We start from the raw sequence: 18,308 nt of genomic DNA on the forward strand, positions 1-18,308 counted from the left end.
ATATTTAACAATACAAAATTTTGTATTGCTCATTACTTTTAATTATAATTGTGAGATTATTACAATTTGAAATTATAAATTTAAACGTTATTGTAAGTTGAATGATATTTATAGATACTATATTGTCGTTTTGTCGTAGTTACTTTTATTATTGGAGAAAACTATGCTTACCCCCCTCAGATGCCCCGAAAGGACGCTCCGGTCGCGCGCGTTTCTCCGTGTTGTTATTTGTATGAGCGCTACCATTGCGTTGCGTTATTTTTCATAACGCAACGTTTTTGCGTGGGGTTAGAGAAATTACTTAAATTTAATGACGTGTATCATTTGTATAAAAGATCATATGATATGGATTTTTCCCATAAATACATTACGTGCATGTGTGAGAAAAAAATTATTTGAATAAAATATATCATTGTATTAAATAACAGATTCTACTTAATTTCTGCTGAATCTCTCAGATTATGTTAGATTCTAATAGAAAAAATGAAATGCAAATACAGTTAATGTCCAATCTGCTCACAAAGTTAAAAATATAATTAATGTAATCTGCTTAGCTCTACTGACAAACAGTTAGCATATCACTAAAATATTTTACTTCTTAGATACCTACCATCACGCATAAGATATGTTTTTATTACAAGTTGAGATAATTTCCACATTATAGTTATAAACTTAGTACCACTTGCATGATGTAAATAGGTAGTAACCACGCGTGGAAATCCTATGTCAGGATTCTCCAAAGCAATGACATTTAAATAGTCCTTAACATTATTACGATACTTGGTTTCGGTTTTCTTGCAAATTACTGGCCATTCAACTACTCTTTTAAAACGTTCCGCATCATATATTGTCAGCAAATAATGTGAAACATATATAAATCCAGCAGTATTTGGTTTGTCAAACATTCCCTGTAACACATACGGTTATTATGTATGCTTTCCTTTTAGAAGGCACACTCGACATTCAATGAATAACAAAGATAAAACAATGTTTGTATCGAGTGTGTCCTTCAAAAGGAAAGCATATTATATCACTATTATTACTGGTAAGAATCGAGAAATGAAACATAAGAAAGAAATACATCTCGAGATTAAATTGTGGTAAGATAAAGGAAAGAAAGATACTTACTTCGCGAAAATGTTTTTTGAAATCATGGTCTGGTGGGACTAATTGATTCAATAAAGTGATATTTCGATGGAAGGATGCAGAAATAGCCATTCTGGTGATACACACTTTCACACAGGTGACGAAAAATTGTATCAATTGATACAATTCATAATGCGTATTTATACATCAGATACGTTTTCTCGTTTGGGACAGAAATTCAAGAATACGGAAGCAAATAACGCAAGATAGAAGCTGTTAGAAAATATTCGAGCTTTGTAATTCAAACAATCCAAATATTCAACCGGTGGCTGGAGAAACCCTGGAGACCTCTTTCGGAGCAGCCGTGGATTTGCTCCTTATATCTTGGGTTTGCTTTTGTAATTGCAATATACGTTCTGTGACTGCAGACTGCAGAGAGAAACATGAGAACGGCCATGGCGGCCTTTTTCCTGTAATGCTTTACACTAGCGGCACCAACGTCCATTTTCGAACTGCGGGAACTACGTACCACGAGAGCGAGCGAGACAGCCCCTAAGAATTTTCCAATCACAGTTGGATATACTGCTCGTATTTATATTCGTATTCAACTGTAATTGGTCAATTTTTACAACACAACTACATTTACGCATCGGGCTTGAGGCCTGTTCTACAATGCGTCGGGAGACGTTGTCTTGACGCGCGTCCTTGCGACGTGACGACGTCGTAGGCCGGTATTCATAAGTCGGTTCTTGTTTTAATATCGTCTTAAGTAATGTCTTAAGATGCTAATGCAGCTGTCTGATTGGTTCATAACACCTCAAAATTGAACTTAAGACGGTCTTGAATATAAGAACTGACTATGAATACCGGCCGTAGACGCAGGCGCCCGATGTCTGAACAGGCTACGCCATTTTCACGAATATTACATCATTATCTTTGGACTTCGTATAACACTTATTTTGCTTTGGGCCTGGCCGGAATTTTTCGCAATCATCTCTGCGTCGTCACCTCTGCGGCAAGCGCCATATTATTAAACTAGAAGAATATAATAGAATAGAATTCATTTGTGGTTATGACGTCACAGATGCTAACGCGTTAGCTTGGTAGGATCCGACATCCAATCGAACCGGGGAGATCATTTGCATGTTGCGGTTGCCTGTCTGAGCGATAAAGGGACCCGTTTGTATCTACTGCAAATAGTGATGGATAACGTAATAATGATTTTAAATCTTGATCAGCATATGCTATGTGAGGATAATTCTGGCAATATTCAAATATCGGAAGATCCAAGAAATCCAGGGCTTGTAGTATATGATAAACTAAGTAAGTGATTATATATTAGAAATGTCATTTAATCAAGTTTTATATCCTCGGTTTGTAATCTAATAAATTTTACTCTCTGTTTTCAGACAAGTTTGTTTTTGTTGTCCCGGACAATCAAGAAGTACGCCAATTCTTGCCGCGTGTGCATTTTATACATCAATCTGCTGATCAGTTGATCAAAGAATGTCCTAAAGTTGACATTGCCACTCAATTTCCATCAACACCTGAAATATGGGTAAGAAACTCGGGTAAATCTTCGGCCTATGATGTAGAGGCAACTGAAGCTCTTATTAAGCTTGTCGGAAGTGATCGCTTTAAATCTCTGTTGAAAAACAAAATATGCAGAAAAAAAAATGTTTGGTCACTAATTGCCAAAGAAATGATAACTATGGGTTATAATTTTGGTGAACGAGACCCAGGTACGGTTTGTTCTACCAAGTGGAGGAACATGGAGGGAAAAATTATAACATTCGTTCAGAGTGGAGGCACTAAAGCTGGGAAGCTGAAGCCTCTATTTTATGATAGAATACGAAACATTATGCAAGATTTTCCTAGAGTTAATTTTATAGGCAGGACAGATGTATGTGTACAAACTGACGAGTCCAGTTTATAAGCATATGTGTTGGTTATGCATTAGACAGAGAGAAAGAGAGAGAGAGAGAGAGATGATGGGCAAAGCGTATACGCGAAAGAGTGTATGTATGACACTACTAGGGGAAGCAAGAACATAATTTTCTAAAAGACACGCGCTAAAATAAAACGAGTATCTTTTGAGATAATACACTGTTCATTACTTTGGCCTTCCCTGAGGCGATAAAACCTAACAAGACATAATGTCAGACCTGTCTAATCAGACCTCATTGTTATCGGTAGCAAGTGATCCTTTAAAAAACAGTGAATGTCCTCAAGAATTTAACTGTAGCAGCGCTAAGGATTGTGATGAGCCTTTATCTGATAATGATGCAAAAGAATTTACCTCCAACCAGAAGCTTTAAGTGAGCCCTTTTTTAAAAGTGCAAAATACTATCAAGGCCAAGAAACGAAAAGTTGACAACAGTGTTCTATTAAATTTGAAAAATTAGGATTTAGAAGAGAGAAAAATAGAATAAAAATCTTGTGCAGCCTCTTATTAAAAAGTAAAACAAGAAAAAGAATTGAAAAAAACAAATATTAAAAATTCTCTATAAACTGTTTGACATGTTATGAAAGATTCACACTGCGTTCGATGTCTGACGTTGTTTTCCAGTTCAGTATATAATTCTATATTTATATTTTTTATATGTATATTCCCTCCTATATGCGATTTAGCTTTAATCCATCCAAAAGATAATTATTATAAAAATTTGGCTGTGATAAAGTAATGATTACTTCATGTAGAATGCTACCAAAGAAATATATGTCCTGTGATTTTATTTATCATTGTTCACAAAGCAGTAATGATTCTTATTTTAGTTTTAGAAATATATTCGTCAGTTATTATATAATTAATATCATCACGTGATATTAGGAATATTTTGTGTTTGACTTCTGTTAATTTTTTTAAATTTAATTGTATGCATGGCACATTCGATACATATGCACTGACACGATTCTAGTGCTGCCCTGACACGGTGCGAGTGCTACACTGGATTGATTTGACCTGTCTTAGGTCGGAATCAGACTATACATTGAAGATTGAGATTAAAGATTAAAATTTCACCAATGAGGACAATGAAATTTTGAGTCCTTTTGTTTTGATTGGTCAAACTTCAATCTCATTCTTCAATGCGTAGTCTGATTCCGGCCTTAGTGCAGCATTAAATTAGTGTAACACTGGACAGTGAGTGTTATTCCGCCATTATTGAAACTAATATAAAAATATTTTCATTATAAAATTTTTTTATTGTCATATATATTTGTTTTTTATCATATACCATATAATTAATTATATACCTCTTTGTTCGAGTATTTATTCACGATGTTCACATAATTTTTAACTTTTGGCCTTTCTTCTTTTATTAAACATAACATATCTTTTATTTCATCATCACTACTTCTTTCTAATAATTTATCTATAATAAATAATTTTTGTCTTTCTTTATCCATCAAATGTTCGCACTCAGTGCGCACTAGTGCAGTCTATCGAATTCGCCATCAGAGTATGTGGCATTTCTTGATCGGGGCTATTTACCAAGTCTAATGCCCATTTCCACCAATGTAGATTAACTTTAATCTCGATTCGATTTGCTCTTCGTTTTTTTCTAATTCTAAAAATTAGAAAAAGATGAACAGTAAGTTAAACCGAGATTAAAGTTAATCTACATTGGTAGAAACGGATATAAGTCTTTCTCAAGACTGTTAATAAATTTAGTTTGTAATGTCATAAAACAAGTTTTTAATTTATATCATTACATGGCGTTTTCAATTAAATACAATATTAGTATTTTATAGTATTTATTATCAGGATGCCGTATATTTAATTACTACTGAAGTTTAATATATTTGTGTTTATGCTCGGTGCTAATACCCTGGCTGTCATGATTTTTAAATATATAAGTAAAATGTTTATTTTGAAATATTTATGTAAAAATGATATTGATTTTGAAAATAATGTAAAAAAATAGTGTAAAAAAAATAATACATTTTATGTAATTCTTTAAAGTGAGATTATTTTGTACCCACTGTAACATATATAAGAAAAATAAATTTTAATTTATAACAAGCTGACAATGCAATCCTTCTTTTATATAAGCAAATTTTATAGAAAATGCCCGGTTGCTGCGTGCCTTATTGTTTTAATAGTAACAAAAAAGGATTTTCAATGAGGAGTTTTCCATCAAATGTAAATAGCATGGCAAAATGGATAGAAAATATTAATATTCACAGCGGTAATCAATCATTAAAATGCCAATCCATAAAAAACTTGTTTGTATGCGAATAATAAAAATATGCGAATGATAAAAATATAATACTAATAAAAATAAGTTTATTCTTTTATTATTCCATTCTCGTCAATTGAATAATAGCGCGCGTAAAGAACATATTTGAGGCATCTTATTGGTTCCGCCATATTTTGTCAGCACCAATAAAATTAATAATGACTTGGCCAGACTCATTATAGGGACTCTAATGCAGCCTAGAGTCCTAGATATCAGAGAAGCGCAACCGGTGTGCCGCATTCTGATTAGCTGACTGTCAGCCAATCATAACATTCATTCAGTGGTACTAAAAATGGCTGACTAACAGACGATTGGTGGATTTCATAGTTCGTCTGCAAACGACTCGATTTTTAGTATTTTTCTTAGTAGTTTTGCGATACTGACTTAAGCCGGTTACGCTTTTCTGATATCTAGGACTCTAGTGCAGCCAAGAGAAAACGCTATTAGCATAAAGTATCATGGCCCGTATTCAAAACGCGCTAACATGCTGTAGTTTACGTCACGTATACTATAGAATTTCAGAGATAAAAGCGCGCTTTTATCGATAAAAGTGCGTTCGGACTCATACGATCTCATGTCCTACATTCCGAATGCGCAAATTTCGGATTATCCTGTATATAAATTTCCACTTATCAAGAAAAAAAGTTATATAAGTAATCAATACTCTGAACGTTGATTCTGTATGAGATGATACTTACAAAAATAAGCAAATCTACTAGGTGTTAACTAATGAAATTATAAATATCCTTTTAAATTCGCTCATTTTTATAATTTTTATTAGAATCTGTTATCATGATCTGTTCTGACGTTAAAAATGAGCGTTGAGTATCAGTATGTCAGCAAAAAGGCTTATCGTATAAGCAGTGTGAATGTAGCATAAAGAGAAACGCGCGCGGGTATGGAATTTGAGAATCGTTGTGCACCGCCTTAAGAGGCATGGACGAAGTCGTATTACGCTCTGGCAACCATTTTTGTAAGATCGCTGCCGTACGTTTCACGGTTGCTTCGTGTGGCTTCGTGCAGCGTGTAAATGTCGTACCGACATATAGCACATGGTAGTTTCGCGACGAAGGCCTCGGCGAAAAGAAAAGGAACGTGTGTCGATCGAAAAATTTGTGAATGATCTCGAGAACATGTCGCTGACGGTCCGCTCCCACGAGACCGCACCGTGCAAGGAACGTCCTCCGACGAGGAAGTCGTAATTCCCTCTCGGGTCGGGAGTAAAAAAAGAGTGACCGCGAAAAGTACCTCTGAGGATTTCTGTCGAAAGATACGGGTGGTGGTTTCGTCGGTAGTCACATACGAGTTCCGCGATAGACCTGGGGATCCGTCCGCGGTAGTGACTCGCGCGAGTGTTTTGTGGGGTCCCTTTTACTATGCGACAACTCGGCCGAATCCCTCTCTCTCATTCCCTCCCCGTCGGACGTGCCCCGTGATACATTAATTGACAATTGACGAGAGAAGAAGCTGCTCGTCTCACTCCTGGAACCCCCGATCGACACGACAATGGCTGCGACCTTCGATCAGTATGACAAATCAAGGTACGTGCGGGAGAATTCCCATGTTTTGATTCATCAAGCAAGTGTCACACTTGCATTAAGTATTATTGGCGTAATGGCGTTTGAACGACCGTGCGGGTCACTTGACGTATTGCAGTTTCCCGTTTAACGACTCTCGCACAAAAACGGTGTAATTATCGTATCGACGTATTGGATCTCGGAGCACTGGATAAATCGTCTTTAGTCCGTGCAATACGAGTTGTAGTCTGTTGTAGTCGCTTCGAAGGGAGTATCAGCTTTATCGTGGAGTATAAATTTCGTAATTTTTCAAGTGTTATTTCCTGTGTTTGTTAGATCAATCTTATAAACACTTGCATTACAACGTGTGAATATTCTCACAATCAAGCACTAATTAAAGATAATTAAAATCTAAATGTTTTTAAAACCTCTGTTCCATATACTTTTGTCCTAGAAAGAAAAATAGAAAATTTTAATTATTTAAACAATAGTAAGTGAAAAAATTGATCGAGAAGTGTTAAACACAAATCAATAAAGGAGATCATATTCGGTCAAAATGGAAATTGATACTCAGTAATATTTTTGCGTAAATTCTTAGGCACCAATTTCTATTTTGACTAAATATAACCTTTGCTTATATCTTAATTATTTAGTTGCTTTGATTTAATACTTAAAAACAGTAATATTCACTACAAAATTGTTTTTTATAGTTTTTTTTATTTATTTATGAAACTATAAATTTATCCTTTTTTAAAAATACATTTAAATATAAATTTCTCTGAAACTATTATAATTGATTATAATTGAATTTTTTAGCTGGTACTTTGGTGCTATGTCACGGCAAGATGCATCTGACTTATTAATGGGCGAAAAAGAAGGTGGGGTATTTTTAGTACGAGACAGCACTTCTATACATGGAGACTTTGTACTATGCGTAAGGGAGGACAGTAAAGTCAGCCACTATATCATCAATAAAATCCAACAAGGAGATCAAATTCGTTATCGGATTGGAGATCAGATGTTTCCGGATATTCCCAGTCTTCTCGCCTTTTATAAGCTTCACTACTTAGATACCACACCGTTAATTAGGCCAGCGCCAAAGAAAATGCAGAGGGTAATTGCGAAATATGATTTTGAAGGAAATGATTCTGAGGACTTACCCTTTAGGAAAGGTACATATCGATATTCTTAATTCTGATTAATTTGTATTAGTTCATTATTTGTAATTGTACTAACGAGATACTTTTAATTTAGGTGATATACTCACTGTAATATCGAAAGATGAAGAACAGTGGTGGACAGCTAGAAATAGTGTGGGCCAAACTGGTTCGATACCAGTGCCATATGTTCAGAAGTACGACGACGATAGTCATATGATAATAGAAAATAATTCGCGGCCTGAAAGTGGCGGCAGTTCCGGCTCTAACTCAAATTCAGGGCCTACATCACAAGTATCTCATACAGAAACGACAGGGCAAGCAACTGTAACTCGAAGATCAAATATACAGAGAACACTGCCAGCCTTTGCCAAAGTGAAACAGGCAAGGGTGCCAAATGCATACGACAAAACTGCGCTAAAATTAGAAGTAGGTGATATGATAAAAGTGACAAAGACTAATATTAATGGCCAGTGGGAAGGTGAATTGCATGGCAAAGTCGGACACTTCCCATTTACACATGTGGAGTTTGTAGATAATGAGACTGGTGAAGACAATCAGGAGATTTAACAAAAATTCTCCGAGTGTGATGTACACCACATGTGTGACAAAGGGAAGAAAGACACCTCCTATATTATCAAAATTTAGAGTTACTAATAACATTTATTATATGTGCCATTTCAAAAATGCGGTTAGCTTGAACAACTGTACAATTGCTGAATATAACATACTATAAGAATAAACGCCAGATTTTTGTGCAATATGTCATAAGAAATGTTTAGAGGTTTATGTTAATATCTCCTGCAGTATGTTAATTTAGTCACATGTTTATTCATCAATTTATATATTGCTAATTGTCCAAAGCACAAGCATAATTTTAAAAAGTTATTAGATACATAATACAGTACATATTAATTATATATATTAATATGATTTTATTTTATTAAAAATTGAAACCATGTTTCAGTGAAATAATGAACAACAAATTTTTGTAAAAAATACAATATTTGTAAGATGTATACTCTAGTGGTTTTAATTTATATTATATATATATATATATAATTTATATATGTAACTACCTATTACATATATAATCTACATTTTTTTCTATAGATATAACATAGTGCACTAGTTTAACATTCACGTATATATAAGTTTTAATTGTTTATTTAGGAATTTATTATAGTGCTCGAAATGAATGGTTCGGCACATGCACAGTTTTTCATCTACACTCAACAATCTTTCATCATGGATTTGTTGATTTTATAAAAGATTTATATTATTGATTTATTACGTATATATAATTTATCACTTTTATTTATGAATATTACAATAGAAAAAAAGCATGTATGCGTTCCTTACAATATTTTGTTAGCAAACATTACACTTATATTCCTGAAGTTATAGAATAGTATGTTCTGCATTGAATGTACAATAATATCTTCTAGTCAAAGTGACTATGATAAAAGCATACTGTATATGTACTCGCTTGATATTATATTTCATTTTATTATTATTAACACACTTCCGAAAAAATATCCAAATATTGTAATATTTTGGAAAAAGTACAGTTCTACAGGCTATGCAATCCAGATGTCATGGTACATACAATATCTGTTAGCCATAGGTTGTGCCACCAATTGGAGCAACACTTTGTGCTAGAAAGTTGTATTTATAAATAATGATGGAAAGGTTAATTGTATCGAAAAGTTGATCCTAGTTACGCAAGATATTTTAGAACTTTTGGAAATTATTTTGATAGCAAATATTTTGTAAATGAATATTATGTTCTCATGAAATTTTTATTGAGAACGAATTGATTCTAAAACTTAAGGCATCAGCTGAAACACTGCTAAAATAATTAAACATTTTACGTATATTAGAATTATACAAATTGTCGTACATTATATAATACATGTTATATATTTAAAAAGAAAAAACAGACTTGTATTAATTAATTATGTTTTATTATATTTGCAATATAATTTTAGAATATAATGCGTAATGTATATTCTACCATTCAATTTTTAATTTACTGTATGCATTTGACATTTCCATCGTCATCATTCTCATCATCGTCATCATCATTATAGTCACAAGTTGCGTAAGTTCTCCATAATCTTCCTAAAATTGTACGCAGTATTAAGATAAACAAAACTGGAAGTATTCCATATCAATAATTACGTTTAGGCAAGATTCTCTTCCGTTTAATGTTTAAATATACGAGATAAAATATAAAATGATCCAATTTATATATTTTTTGCCAATTTTGTATGTGTAGTAAAGGCAAGCTGAGTAACAGGCAGTTTTTTTGGCAGCATTATGAAAATCGAGCCGTATATTTGTATAAGATGAAACAAGGTCCGGTATGTGCCATTACATACATTTATTTTATCTTTAATTACCAATATTCCAATGAGACAGATGGTGCTGAAATGGGTTTCATCTTGTTATATAGTGATATCATCATACAAATATTTAAATATTAAGTAATTTGCGCATATATATATTTTCACATAATAGTTACTTGATTGTTATGTATATTAATTTGAAGAATTTCTGTTATAAATTTCATCAATTATAACGAAAGAAAACCATAGTTAGAATATAAATTACTTGATCACATTTTCACATGCATGATCCATCAAAATAAATTCATTTGTACGTACAACATATACATGAGATAAATTTAAATACGACAAGGATATGATAATGTATATTTTTCTAAGCGTATGCACATATTTTTTTGATTTTTCTGATAGTGAACCGATTCCATAAATAAAATATGATAATAAATAATAAGATGAATAATCATTTAGATAAATATATATTTGTGTTGTAATTTATAGTAGATTGTAATAATGTAACGTTCCATTATAGAGAGCACTCAATAATAAATGATTATGTATGTAGATACTGTTGTTCATTAATTTCTATATCTATATTAGTTGTTAAAAATATATACTTTTCTCACAATCTCTCACATTTACAGAATTCAACTAAATCGAGCTCGAAAAATATAGCCTTTATTGAAATTATTTTGTAAAAGTCAAGACTTATAATATGTTTTATAATATCTGCATTTATTTCAAACTATACAATGTTAAAAGCACAGTATATAACCGGATTTAATGTAACTTTAAAAAAGAAGTAGACACGCTATCGTGCCAATTGCGTAATTAATGCTGCACACATTTCAAAAAATTCCATTGTGTGATGGCCTGTTGCTTGCGGAGGCGGCAATGTTGGATCTATAAAAGGATACATTATTTTTATACGCAAGTTATGTTTATGTATAATCAGTAAGTCAAATATATTTTTAAAGATTTAATTTACCTCGTCCAATGTCCTCTTCTTCGCTGGATAAAGATTTGAAGTCTAACAAATAACTCTTGTGATCAACTTGATATAATTGTAATGACATCTTGCTATATCTGTCAGTCAGTTTATTTTTATGTCTTACTCTAACACTGTATGTGTTTACAATCTTCCACTCCTGAAAAAGATATTTTGCATGATATCACGTTTGAACAACTAATTGTTATACGATATAACTGCACACATGTGATTAATCTTACAAAATTAAGCGCTTTCATAGCACGATAAACTTCATTCATAATGTCGTTGGGTTTGGATTGTGATCTAATTCCTAAATGCCACTTCGCCCTTTTCACAGGCGTACCGCGATTTCCTTGCATCTGTGCAGGTGCGCTGCCTTGCGAACCTTGACGTTCGCGGTATGCTGTAACATTGCCATTACCTGAATAATTATGCATAAAGGATGATTAAGATATTTTTTAATAGTCTTTACAGATTTATTCTTATATAAAGAAAAAGAATTTGTTAACGAAAAATTCATTAATTGTTGAGTCGCATTTGTCTCGTTCATATTTTTTACATACGTGCAATTCTTTCTGGATGAGGCCTCAACGGACTACTGTTTGCCTCGTTTGGACTAAATGCTACAGGCGGAGGACTAGACGCTACATAAAAATCTTTCAATTCCGCCTTAGCAGCTTCATCCGCGATTCTCTTATTGTCTATGATTAAGTGATAAGCGATCGCCAATTGATCGTGTGGATCGCCGCCCAACAGTGCGGAATGTACTTCTGGTTCTTTCACATTAAATTTTTCGCATACTTCATTCACAGCGTCTATATCGATAACTGAAGAATCTTGTTCGACAGGTGATGGAAATAAGTACGACGGTAAATCTTTTTGGAACCATTCGTGTTTTCTGAAATTAAAAAGTATGCATTAGACATAATGATAGAAGTATTAATTCAATATTTTGAAAAAAAAAAATACATCATCAATGTACTTAATATCTTCGATAGTCGCTCTCTTCATTGGATCCACTTGCAACATGTGGCATAAGAGGCTAACGACACTTTTGTTCAAATATTCCGGAATAGGAAAAACACCGGCTAAAATTAAAGAAGATTCCAATTAATCCTGTCATTTAACGTGCCTTTGAGAAAATATCCAGCGTGCCGGCTGGCATTTCTCTTTGAGGAAGATAACTTACATTTGATCTTGCGAAAGAGAGTAGGAACATGCTCGTCGTCGAATGGCAAGGTACCACAAAGTAGCGCATACAATATAACACCACACGACCAAATATCGACTTCGGGACCGGCGTATAATTTACCGGATATCACTTCTGGTGCAGCGTAATTCGGAGAGCCGCATGAAGTACGCAAGAACTCTCCGTCCATCATCATGTTTGACAGACCTACATTTTCGTAGAAGAACATTTTATCACCTATACATAATGGAAGAGTCGATATGCCAATTATATCCAAGTACCGAAGTCAGCAATTTTCACATGGAGATTGTGATCTAACAGAAGATTTTCTGGCTTTAAATCACGATGTACTATCATATGTCGATGGCAATAATCGACGCCTGATATGATCTGTTGGAAAAATCGTCGCGCTTCGTATTCCTTAAGCTTGCCGTGTTTAACGATATAATCGAATAACTCTCCTCCTGAGACGTATTCCATTATCATGAATATATCTGTAGGAGTACTTATGACCTGATATCTACGTGAAACATATATTAAAATTTGGATTATACGAACTATTTATTTAAAAAAGACTCGTAAATATTAATGTTGTGTATGTGACACTTTTCTTTCTCACTTCAAAATTAAATTCTCCAAAATTTATTTTTTAATTTATTATTTTTAAAGTAACTGATATATAACTCATATTTATACATGAGTTCTTTTATTATTATATATACTATTAAAATTTTACAATTAATACTTACAGCTTAATGATATGAGGATGTCTGAAGAGTTTAAGATTTTGTATTTCTCTACGAATTTTGCCCACGACATCCAGGCTCTTGATTTTTTGACGATTCAGAATTTTCACAGCAACTTTGTGTTTTGTTAAAACGTGTTCCCCAACTGTGAATGATATCACATGAGAAAGCTTATAATTTTAGGTAAGATAATATAAAGAGAATTTTTACTGTATAATATATTCAGACGTACTTTTCACTTTGCCAAACGTACCCACACCTAAAGTCTGGCCTAACGTATAATGGCCTATTTTAACAATGGGTTGCGGCTGATTACTCGGGAGTTTTTCAGACATTTTGAATTTTCTGCAATAAAATTTATTATTGGTCTCAAAGTTATACTATCTCTAAAAAGGAAATGAAAATATTTTCGTACAACACTAAAAAACATATTTACCGGCCAAGATAATATTTTTCGCAATATAAATTAGTTATTTACAGATTTTTAATATGCCATTCATAGATTTTAATGTCATTTAACATTATTAAGATCCAAGATGCTACGAGCATCAAAATTGTTAGATTGTTAGTCAATTTAACTCGTGATAGTACTGCGGTAGTTTATTAGAGTTTGTGTTGTAAGTCTGAAAAAATTTCGGCGCGCATTTTTAAGGATCTATAACATATGTAGTATATAAAATCACACGAAATTATATATTAGAAGCATCCAAGATCCAGCTTGATAGTAAATCTTAATATTGATACTAAAATCGATGCCGAAATATTTTACTCAATCTACTGATATTTTGCATACTAAGATTATTATTGCGAATTATTCTCAAAATTTTCAAAAAATAGTTGCAACATGCATATGTATAAATGTGTTTATCCAACATAAATTTCCTGTCTAATTGGAAATTATATCACAGATAAAATATAATTCAATACTAGCTTTTTTATTGTCATGATAGACTGAAGAACAGAAAAAAAAAACAAACTGTTAATTATAGCATGATCTTTATTATAGTCAGTTGTTATTCGCAATGATTTTAAAGAAATAAGAGAGTGTAAGAAAACCACTTATTATATGCAACATGTACACCTTAGTTATCAAGCGTTTACGTAATTTTCTTACATGCGATGCTACAATGAAATAATAACAAAGTATTGGGACTTTACAGAAATGCGCAATAAAAATGGCACGGAACAGTCTCTCAATCACCTGACACTATTTACATGCCTCTAAATGGATTTCTTATTATGCGACATGTACCTGCCGATTTTATCGAATCAATCTGTATCACACTGCTCGAGTGAGTAGCAATAGAACAAGACCTGTTTTTATATCGTGTATATAAAAATCGCTATATAAAAATAATCGCAGACGCGTCCGGATCATTCATTATCAAATTTGTAGATACGTGTCCTCACGATCACTCACACTTAAAAGATGTCGGAGACAAATCAGGAGTTAATGGAACTGAATGGGACCAACTCCGAACCTCTAAACTGATCTCGATGAGGACACTTGGTGGAAAGTTTCGACTCTTCCAAAATTCCCAATGTCAGAAAATGAATTCTCCGTTTTAACGTGTAAGCTGAGTGAACGTTCTCCGTATTCTTGATGACTCTTAACCTCTTCGTTAATATATACGTTGCTTTTAATACACCCTTTAATTAATATACGCTGCCTGCGCTGTTCCACCCCACTCTATTTCGCACTTGTTAAATAACCACGTGATTACTAGCTGTCATCGTGGACATATGATTTCGATCACTCCAATTAAAAGCTGCGCACAATGGAAGAAATGTAAGGAACAAGCAGGGGACTATGCAGAATAAAAGGAACAGAGAAGAAGAATTTCAACCTATCAGAAATCACACTGTGGAATAAACTGTGTATTCCATAGTACATGATTTGAGATTTCTGATGTGTCGTGTTCAGCAGACTCAACTGTTGCGGAGCAGATCAGCTGAGTCTGCTGAACGTAATCAATGGGTGCATGTCGATCATTGTAGAATATGCTTTACAGAGTACCACATAAGTTAACAAATTACGACCAGTAAAAATCCTTTAAGCGGTAAGTGAATCGGCCAATCACAATAGAGAACACAGTAAAGTAGTTACTTATTACTTTGGATGCATTCAGTACCATTCTTTGGTCTATATCTTCAGATTTAACGGAATATGCCAATCAGATTTAAGAGCTCGCTGGAGTTTAGTGAGCGGTTGCAGCGGAGAAAGTTTGAGAGCAACCATCAAACCACATCAAACTGATCAAACCATGACCACAATTTAGGCTTTTAGGCCTTCTCTACAATAAGCCATTACCTAAGTTTTAAGTATTAGTAAGAAATTGACCACTCATATAAGAAATCATAAGAAATTGACCACTCACAGTCGATTATTCTTCTCACATTCGATTGTCATTGGTCAATTTCTTATGACTTAAACTTAAAACTTAGATAATGGCTTATTGTAGAAGGCCCATTAGCTATTAAGTCCCATAGGCAGTGGATAATATCCACGATTTTGTGATTTTTTTTCCATGTAAATCTATAATAAATTTGTATGACGGTCTTGATTTACATAACTCAATAACGGTACTCCACACAATTGCGCTTTACAACCGAATTCGCCATTGCTCATCATGAGCTCGGTGTGGGTTGTTAGGTGTTTCTGACGTCCAGAGAAGGTATCTTGAGAACAATCGTGGTAACTTTATTTAACTGTAATTTCGATTGCGTAATTTCGCGTTTAAATCATCGATTGGCGAATCATCAAAATTTCTTTTTAGACCTTCTGTTGCTGCGATAACACATCTTGACATATGTCTTGCATATTTAACTGCAGTCCTCCTTAGTTAGGTTAATTCGCCATTAATCGTGATAAAGTTTGTTTATTATATAATAATATAAACTAGTGTTGCTAGCCTGGCGAAATGTTGAGATTACCGATCGTGCGGGCCACAGGCCTGGCAGGTGGAAGGCATTGTGCAGTCAGTTTCCATACGACGCCCAATAAGTTGCAACAAGAACTGGTCGAGCTTTTCATCGATGACAAGCCTGTACAAGTACCGCCAGGAACAACAGTTCTACAGGTTCGAGGCTACATGTATTTTCCATATTCTTTCTACGTTCAGTTTTTTTCGTATGTCTTCTATTGAAAAAAATAATTTTTTAATAATTTCCAAGTCTATATATATATATATATGTATATATATGTATATATATTTATAGATATATTTATAGATATATTTACAAATTGACAATCGAAAAATTACTGAAGTTGGAGCTATAATGATTTATTATTTATAGTTGTCATTTATTATATTTAATTAATGGACAAGGTAGAACAAGTTAAACATACTGAAAGAAACTTTTGTCAATTTGTTTTAATTTTTTTATATATTACTCAATTGTAAACTTGATACATTACCATTTACGGATTGAAAAAATAAATATAGAAAATAAATATAGAAAAATTGAACATTTAGATGTTTGCATTGTTTAGCTATATATGTTTGGAAAATTTCGAATGTATAGTCATTTCTATGAAAACAATTTTTAATTTATTGAAAATATGGTAATTATTTAGAATACATCCCTCCCCCCTTTAAATCTTAATAAAAATATACTTATTCGACGCGTTTTCACTCAAAACGAAAGAATCTGTAAGAAAAATGCGGCCTTTTGAACCGAGTTATTAAAATTCGAGATTTTACAGGTTAGAATATCTGTCATCCCGACTCAATTTGAACGCTATGTGCACTGTTTTAAATACGCAAAAGTATTATTTAAAAAACATAAAAAGTCACTACTTTATAAACACAAATTCACTGCTAACGCAGAATTTTACTTTTAAAGTGTTTATAATATTTTATAATATTTATTTTATAATAAAATTTTATAAATATATATTATATACACATACACATTTTATATTACGTATGCAAATTAAAAATAATAAAGTTAATTAATTTCTTTTACAGTATAGTATTTAATATACATTTGTCCATTCATTACAAAATAATATAAAATAGCTATTTAGTTTCAACAATTTTCTAATATATACAAATTTTCATTAAAAGATACAATTGTCAAATATGCTTTGTAAAAATAAATAAAATCAATATGATATTTAACAATTTAACTGACAGTAAATAAGTTTATTTCAGTATGAAAACAAAATTAATCACTTATGGTAAAATTTACATTCTAAAACTATTATAATAAACAATATTTTTTTTGTAAAAGATTACTACTATTATATATAAATTGTAATTTTAAATTATAAACAATAAAAGAAAAAAGATTCTCATTATATGTATATAAATATTAAAATATATTCATTGCTCTCAATAATAAAAGTAGGTAATAATATTCATGTGCAAGACAAATTTTTCTTTTAGGCTGCTGCCAAGGTGGGAGTTGAAATACCAAGATTCTGTTATCATGAACGTCTTGCTGTAGCTGGAAATTGCAGAATGTGTCTTGTTGAGATAGAGAAGCAAGTTAAGGTAATAGCTATTAGATATTTTGCTATTGTATAACACAACAAAATAGCGAAAAGGATGAAATAAGTCAGTAATTAATGGATGGTACTTATCCCAAATCAATCTTACAGCCAGTTGCTGCGTGCGCTATGCCAGTAATGAAAGGCTGGAGAGTGAAAACCAACTCTGACCTCACACGAAAAGCTCGCGAGGGTGTTATGGAATTTCTGTTGGTTAATCATCCGCTGGACTGTCCAATCTGTGACCAGGGTGGCGAATGCGATTTACAAGATCAAAGTATGGCTTTTGGAACTGACAGGAGTAGATTTGTCGATATTAATTTCTCTGGAAAAAGGGCAGTAGAAGATAAGGACATGGGGCCGTTAATTAAAACAGTTATGACACGCTGCATACATTGCACAAGGTGTATTCGATTCGCTTCGGAAGTAGCTGGTATTGACGATTTAGGAACTACAGGTCGTGGCAATGATATGCAGGTAATATTTTATATAGATTTCAAATATAATTATTTACTTATATATATATATATATATATAT

At 32.8% G+C, this 18,308-nt stretch overlaps 5 protein-coding genes across 9 annotated transcripts in view; 3 read left to right on the forward strand and 2 right to left on the reverse strand.

The window, feature by feature from the left end:
* The window catches only part of LOC108774404 (dim gamma-tubulin 6), a 4,877-nt gene extending 3,482 nt beyond the window's left edge, over nucleotides 1-1,395 (reverse strand). Inside the window, exons 1-2 of the mRNA XM_018540498.1 lie at nucleotides 1,129-1,395; nucleotides 611-908 (exon numbers count right to left, since the gene is read on the reverse strand). Of these exons, the coding sequence (XP_018396000.1) occupies nucleotides 611-908; nucleotides 1,129-1,218 (388 nt within the window). The 5' untranslated portion in view covers nucleotides 1,219-1,395. The remainder of the gene's footprint in view (nucleotides 1-610; nucleotides 909-1,128) is intronic.
* A 613-nt stretch (nucleotides 1,396-2,008) lies between these two features.
* LOC108774464 (uncharacterized) lies at nucleotides 2,009-3,527 on the forward strand. Its single transcript, XM_018540574.1, has 2 exons — nucleotides 2,009-2,409; nucleotides 2,496-3,527. The coding sequence occupies exons 1-2, from the start codon at nucleotides 2,289-2,291 to the stop codon at nucleotides 3,020-3,022; spliced, it is 648 nt and encodes a 215-aa protein (XP_018396076.1). The 5' UTR covers nucleotides 2,009-2,288; the 3' UTR covers nucleotides 3,023-3,527.
* Nucleotides 3,528-6,299: 2,772 nt separating this feature from the next.
* Nucleotides 6,300-8,744, forward strand: Crk (Crk proto-oncogene, adaptor protein). Of its 2 annotated transcripts, none has more exons than XM_018540548.1 (3): nucleotides 6,300-6,868; nucleotides 7,661-8,016; nucleotides 8,099-8,744. In XM_018540548.1, exons 1-3 carry the CDS (start codon nucleotides 6,834-6,836, stop codon nucleotides 8,569-8,571), a joined length of 864 nt encoding a protein of 287 aa, XP_018396050.1. In that variant the 5' UTR covers nucleotides 6,300-6,833; the 3' UTR covers nucleotides 8,572-8,744. The 2 variants fall into 2 exon arrangements, with proteins under 2 accessions (XP_018396050.1, XP_018396051.1); XM_018540549.1 differs by lacking the exon at nucleotides 6,300-6,868 and adding an exon at nucleotides 7,110-7,145.
* A 2,340-nt stretch (nucleotides 8,745-11,084) lies between these two features.
* Nucleotides 11,085-14,938, reverse strand: AMPKalpha (AMP-activated protein kinase alpha subunit). 3 transcript variants are annotated; one of them, XM_018540534.1, is made up of 10 exons: nucleotides 14,696-14,938; nucleotides 13,508-13,620; nucleotides 13,279-13,420; nucleotides 12,811-13,049; nucleotides 12,530-12,736; nucleotides 12,323-12,428; nucleotides 11,904-12,238; nucleotides 11,580-11,761; nucleotides 11,338-11,497; nucleotides 11,085-11,252 (listed from the first exon to the last, which is right to left on the reverse strand). In XM_018540534.1, exons 2-10 carry the CDS (start codon nucleotides 13,608-13,610, stop codon nucleotides 11,161-11,163), a joined length of 1,566 nt encoding a protein of 521 aa, XP_018396036.1. In that variant the 5' UTR covers nucleotides 13,611-13,620; nucleotides 14,696-14,938; the 3' UTR covers nucleotides 11,085-11,160. The 3 variants fall into 3 exon arrangements, with proteins under 3 accessions (XP_018396036.1, XP_018396038.1, XP_018396037.1); XM_018540536.1 differs by having other exon boundaries at nucleotides 11,580-11,743; nucleotides 14,696-14,937; XM_018540535.1 differs by lacking the exon at nucleotides 14,696-14,938 and adding an exon at nucleotides 14,528-14,584.
* Nucleotides 14,939-15,876: 938 nt separating this feature from the next.
* The window catches only part of ND-75 (NADH dehydrogenase (ubiquinone) 75 kDa subunit), a 5,069-nt gene continuing 2,637 nt past the window's right edge, over nucleotides 15,877-18,308 (forward strand). The window contains exons 1-4 of one of the 2 annotated variants that reach the window (XM_018540521.1): nucleotides 15,877-15,950; nucleotides 16,179-16,355; nucleotides 17,667-17,774; nucleotides 17,882-18,247. In XM_018540521.1, the coding sequence (XP_018396023.1) occupies nucleotides 16,197-16,355; nucleotides 17,667-17,774; nucleotides 17,882-18,247 (633 nt within the window). In that variant the 5' untranslated portion in view covers nucleotides 15,877-15,950; nucleotides 16,179-16,196. The remainder of the gene's footprint in view (nucleotides 15,951-16,178; nucleotides 16,356-17,666; nucleotides 17,775-17,881; nucleotides 18,248-18,308) is intronic. The other variant, XM_018540522.1, reaches the window with a different exon arrangement.

The sequence above is a fragment of the Cyphomyrmex costatus genome, unplaced genomic scaffold (genome assembly GCF_001594065.2).
Source record: "Cyphomyrmex costatus isolate MS0001 unplaced genomic scaffold, Ccosl1.0 scaffold254, whole genome shotgun sequence".
Taxonomy (NCBI): domain Eukaryota; kingdom Metazoa; phylum Arthropoda; class Insecta; order Hymenoptera; family Formicidae; genus Cyphomyrmex; species Cyphomyrmex costatus.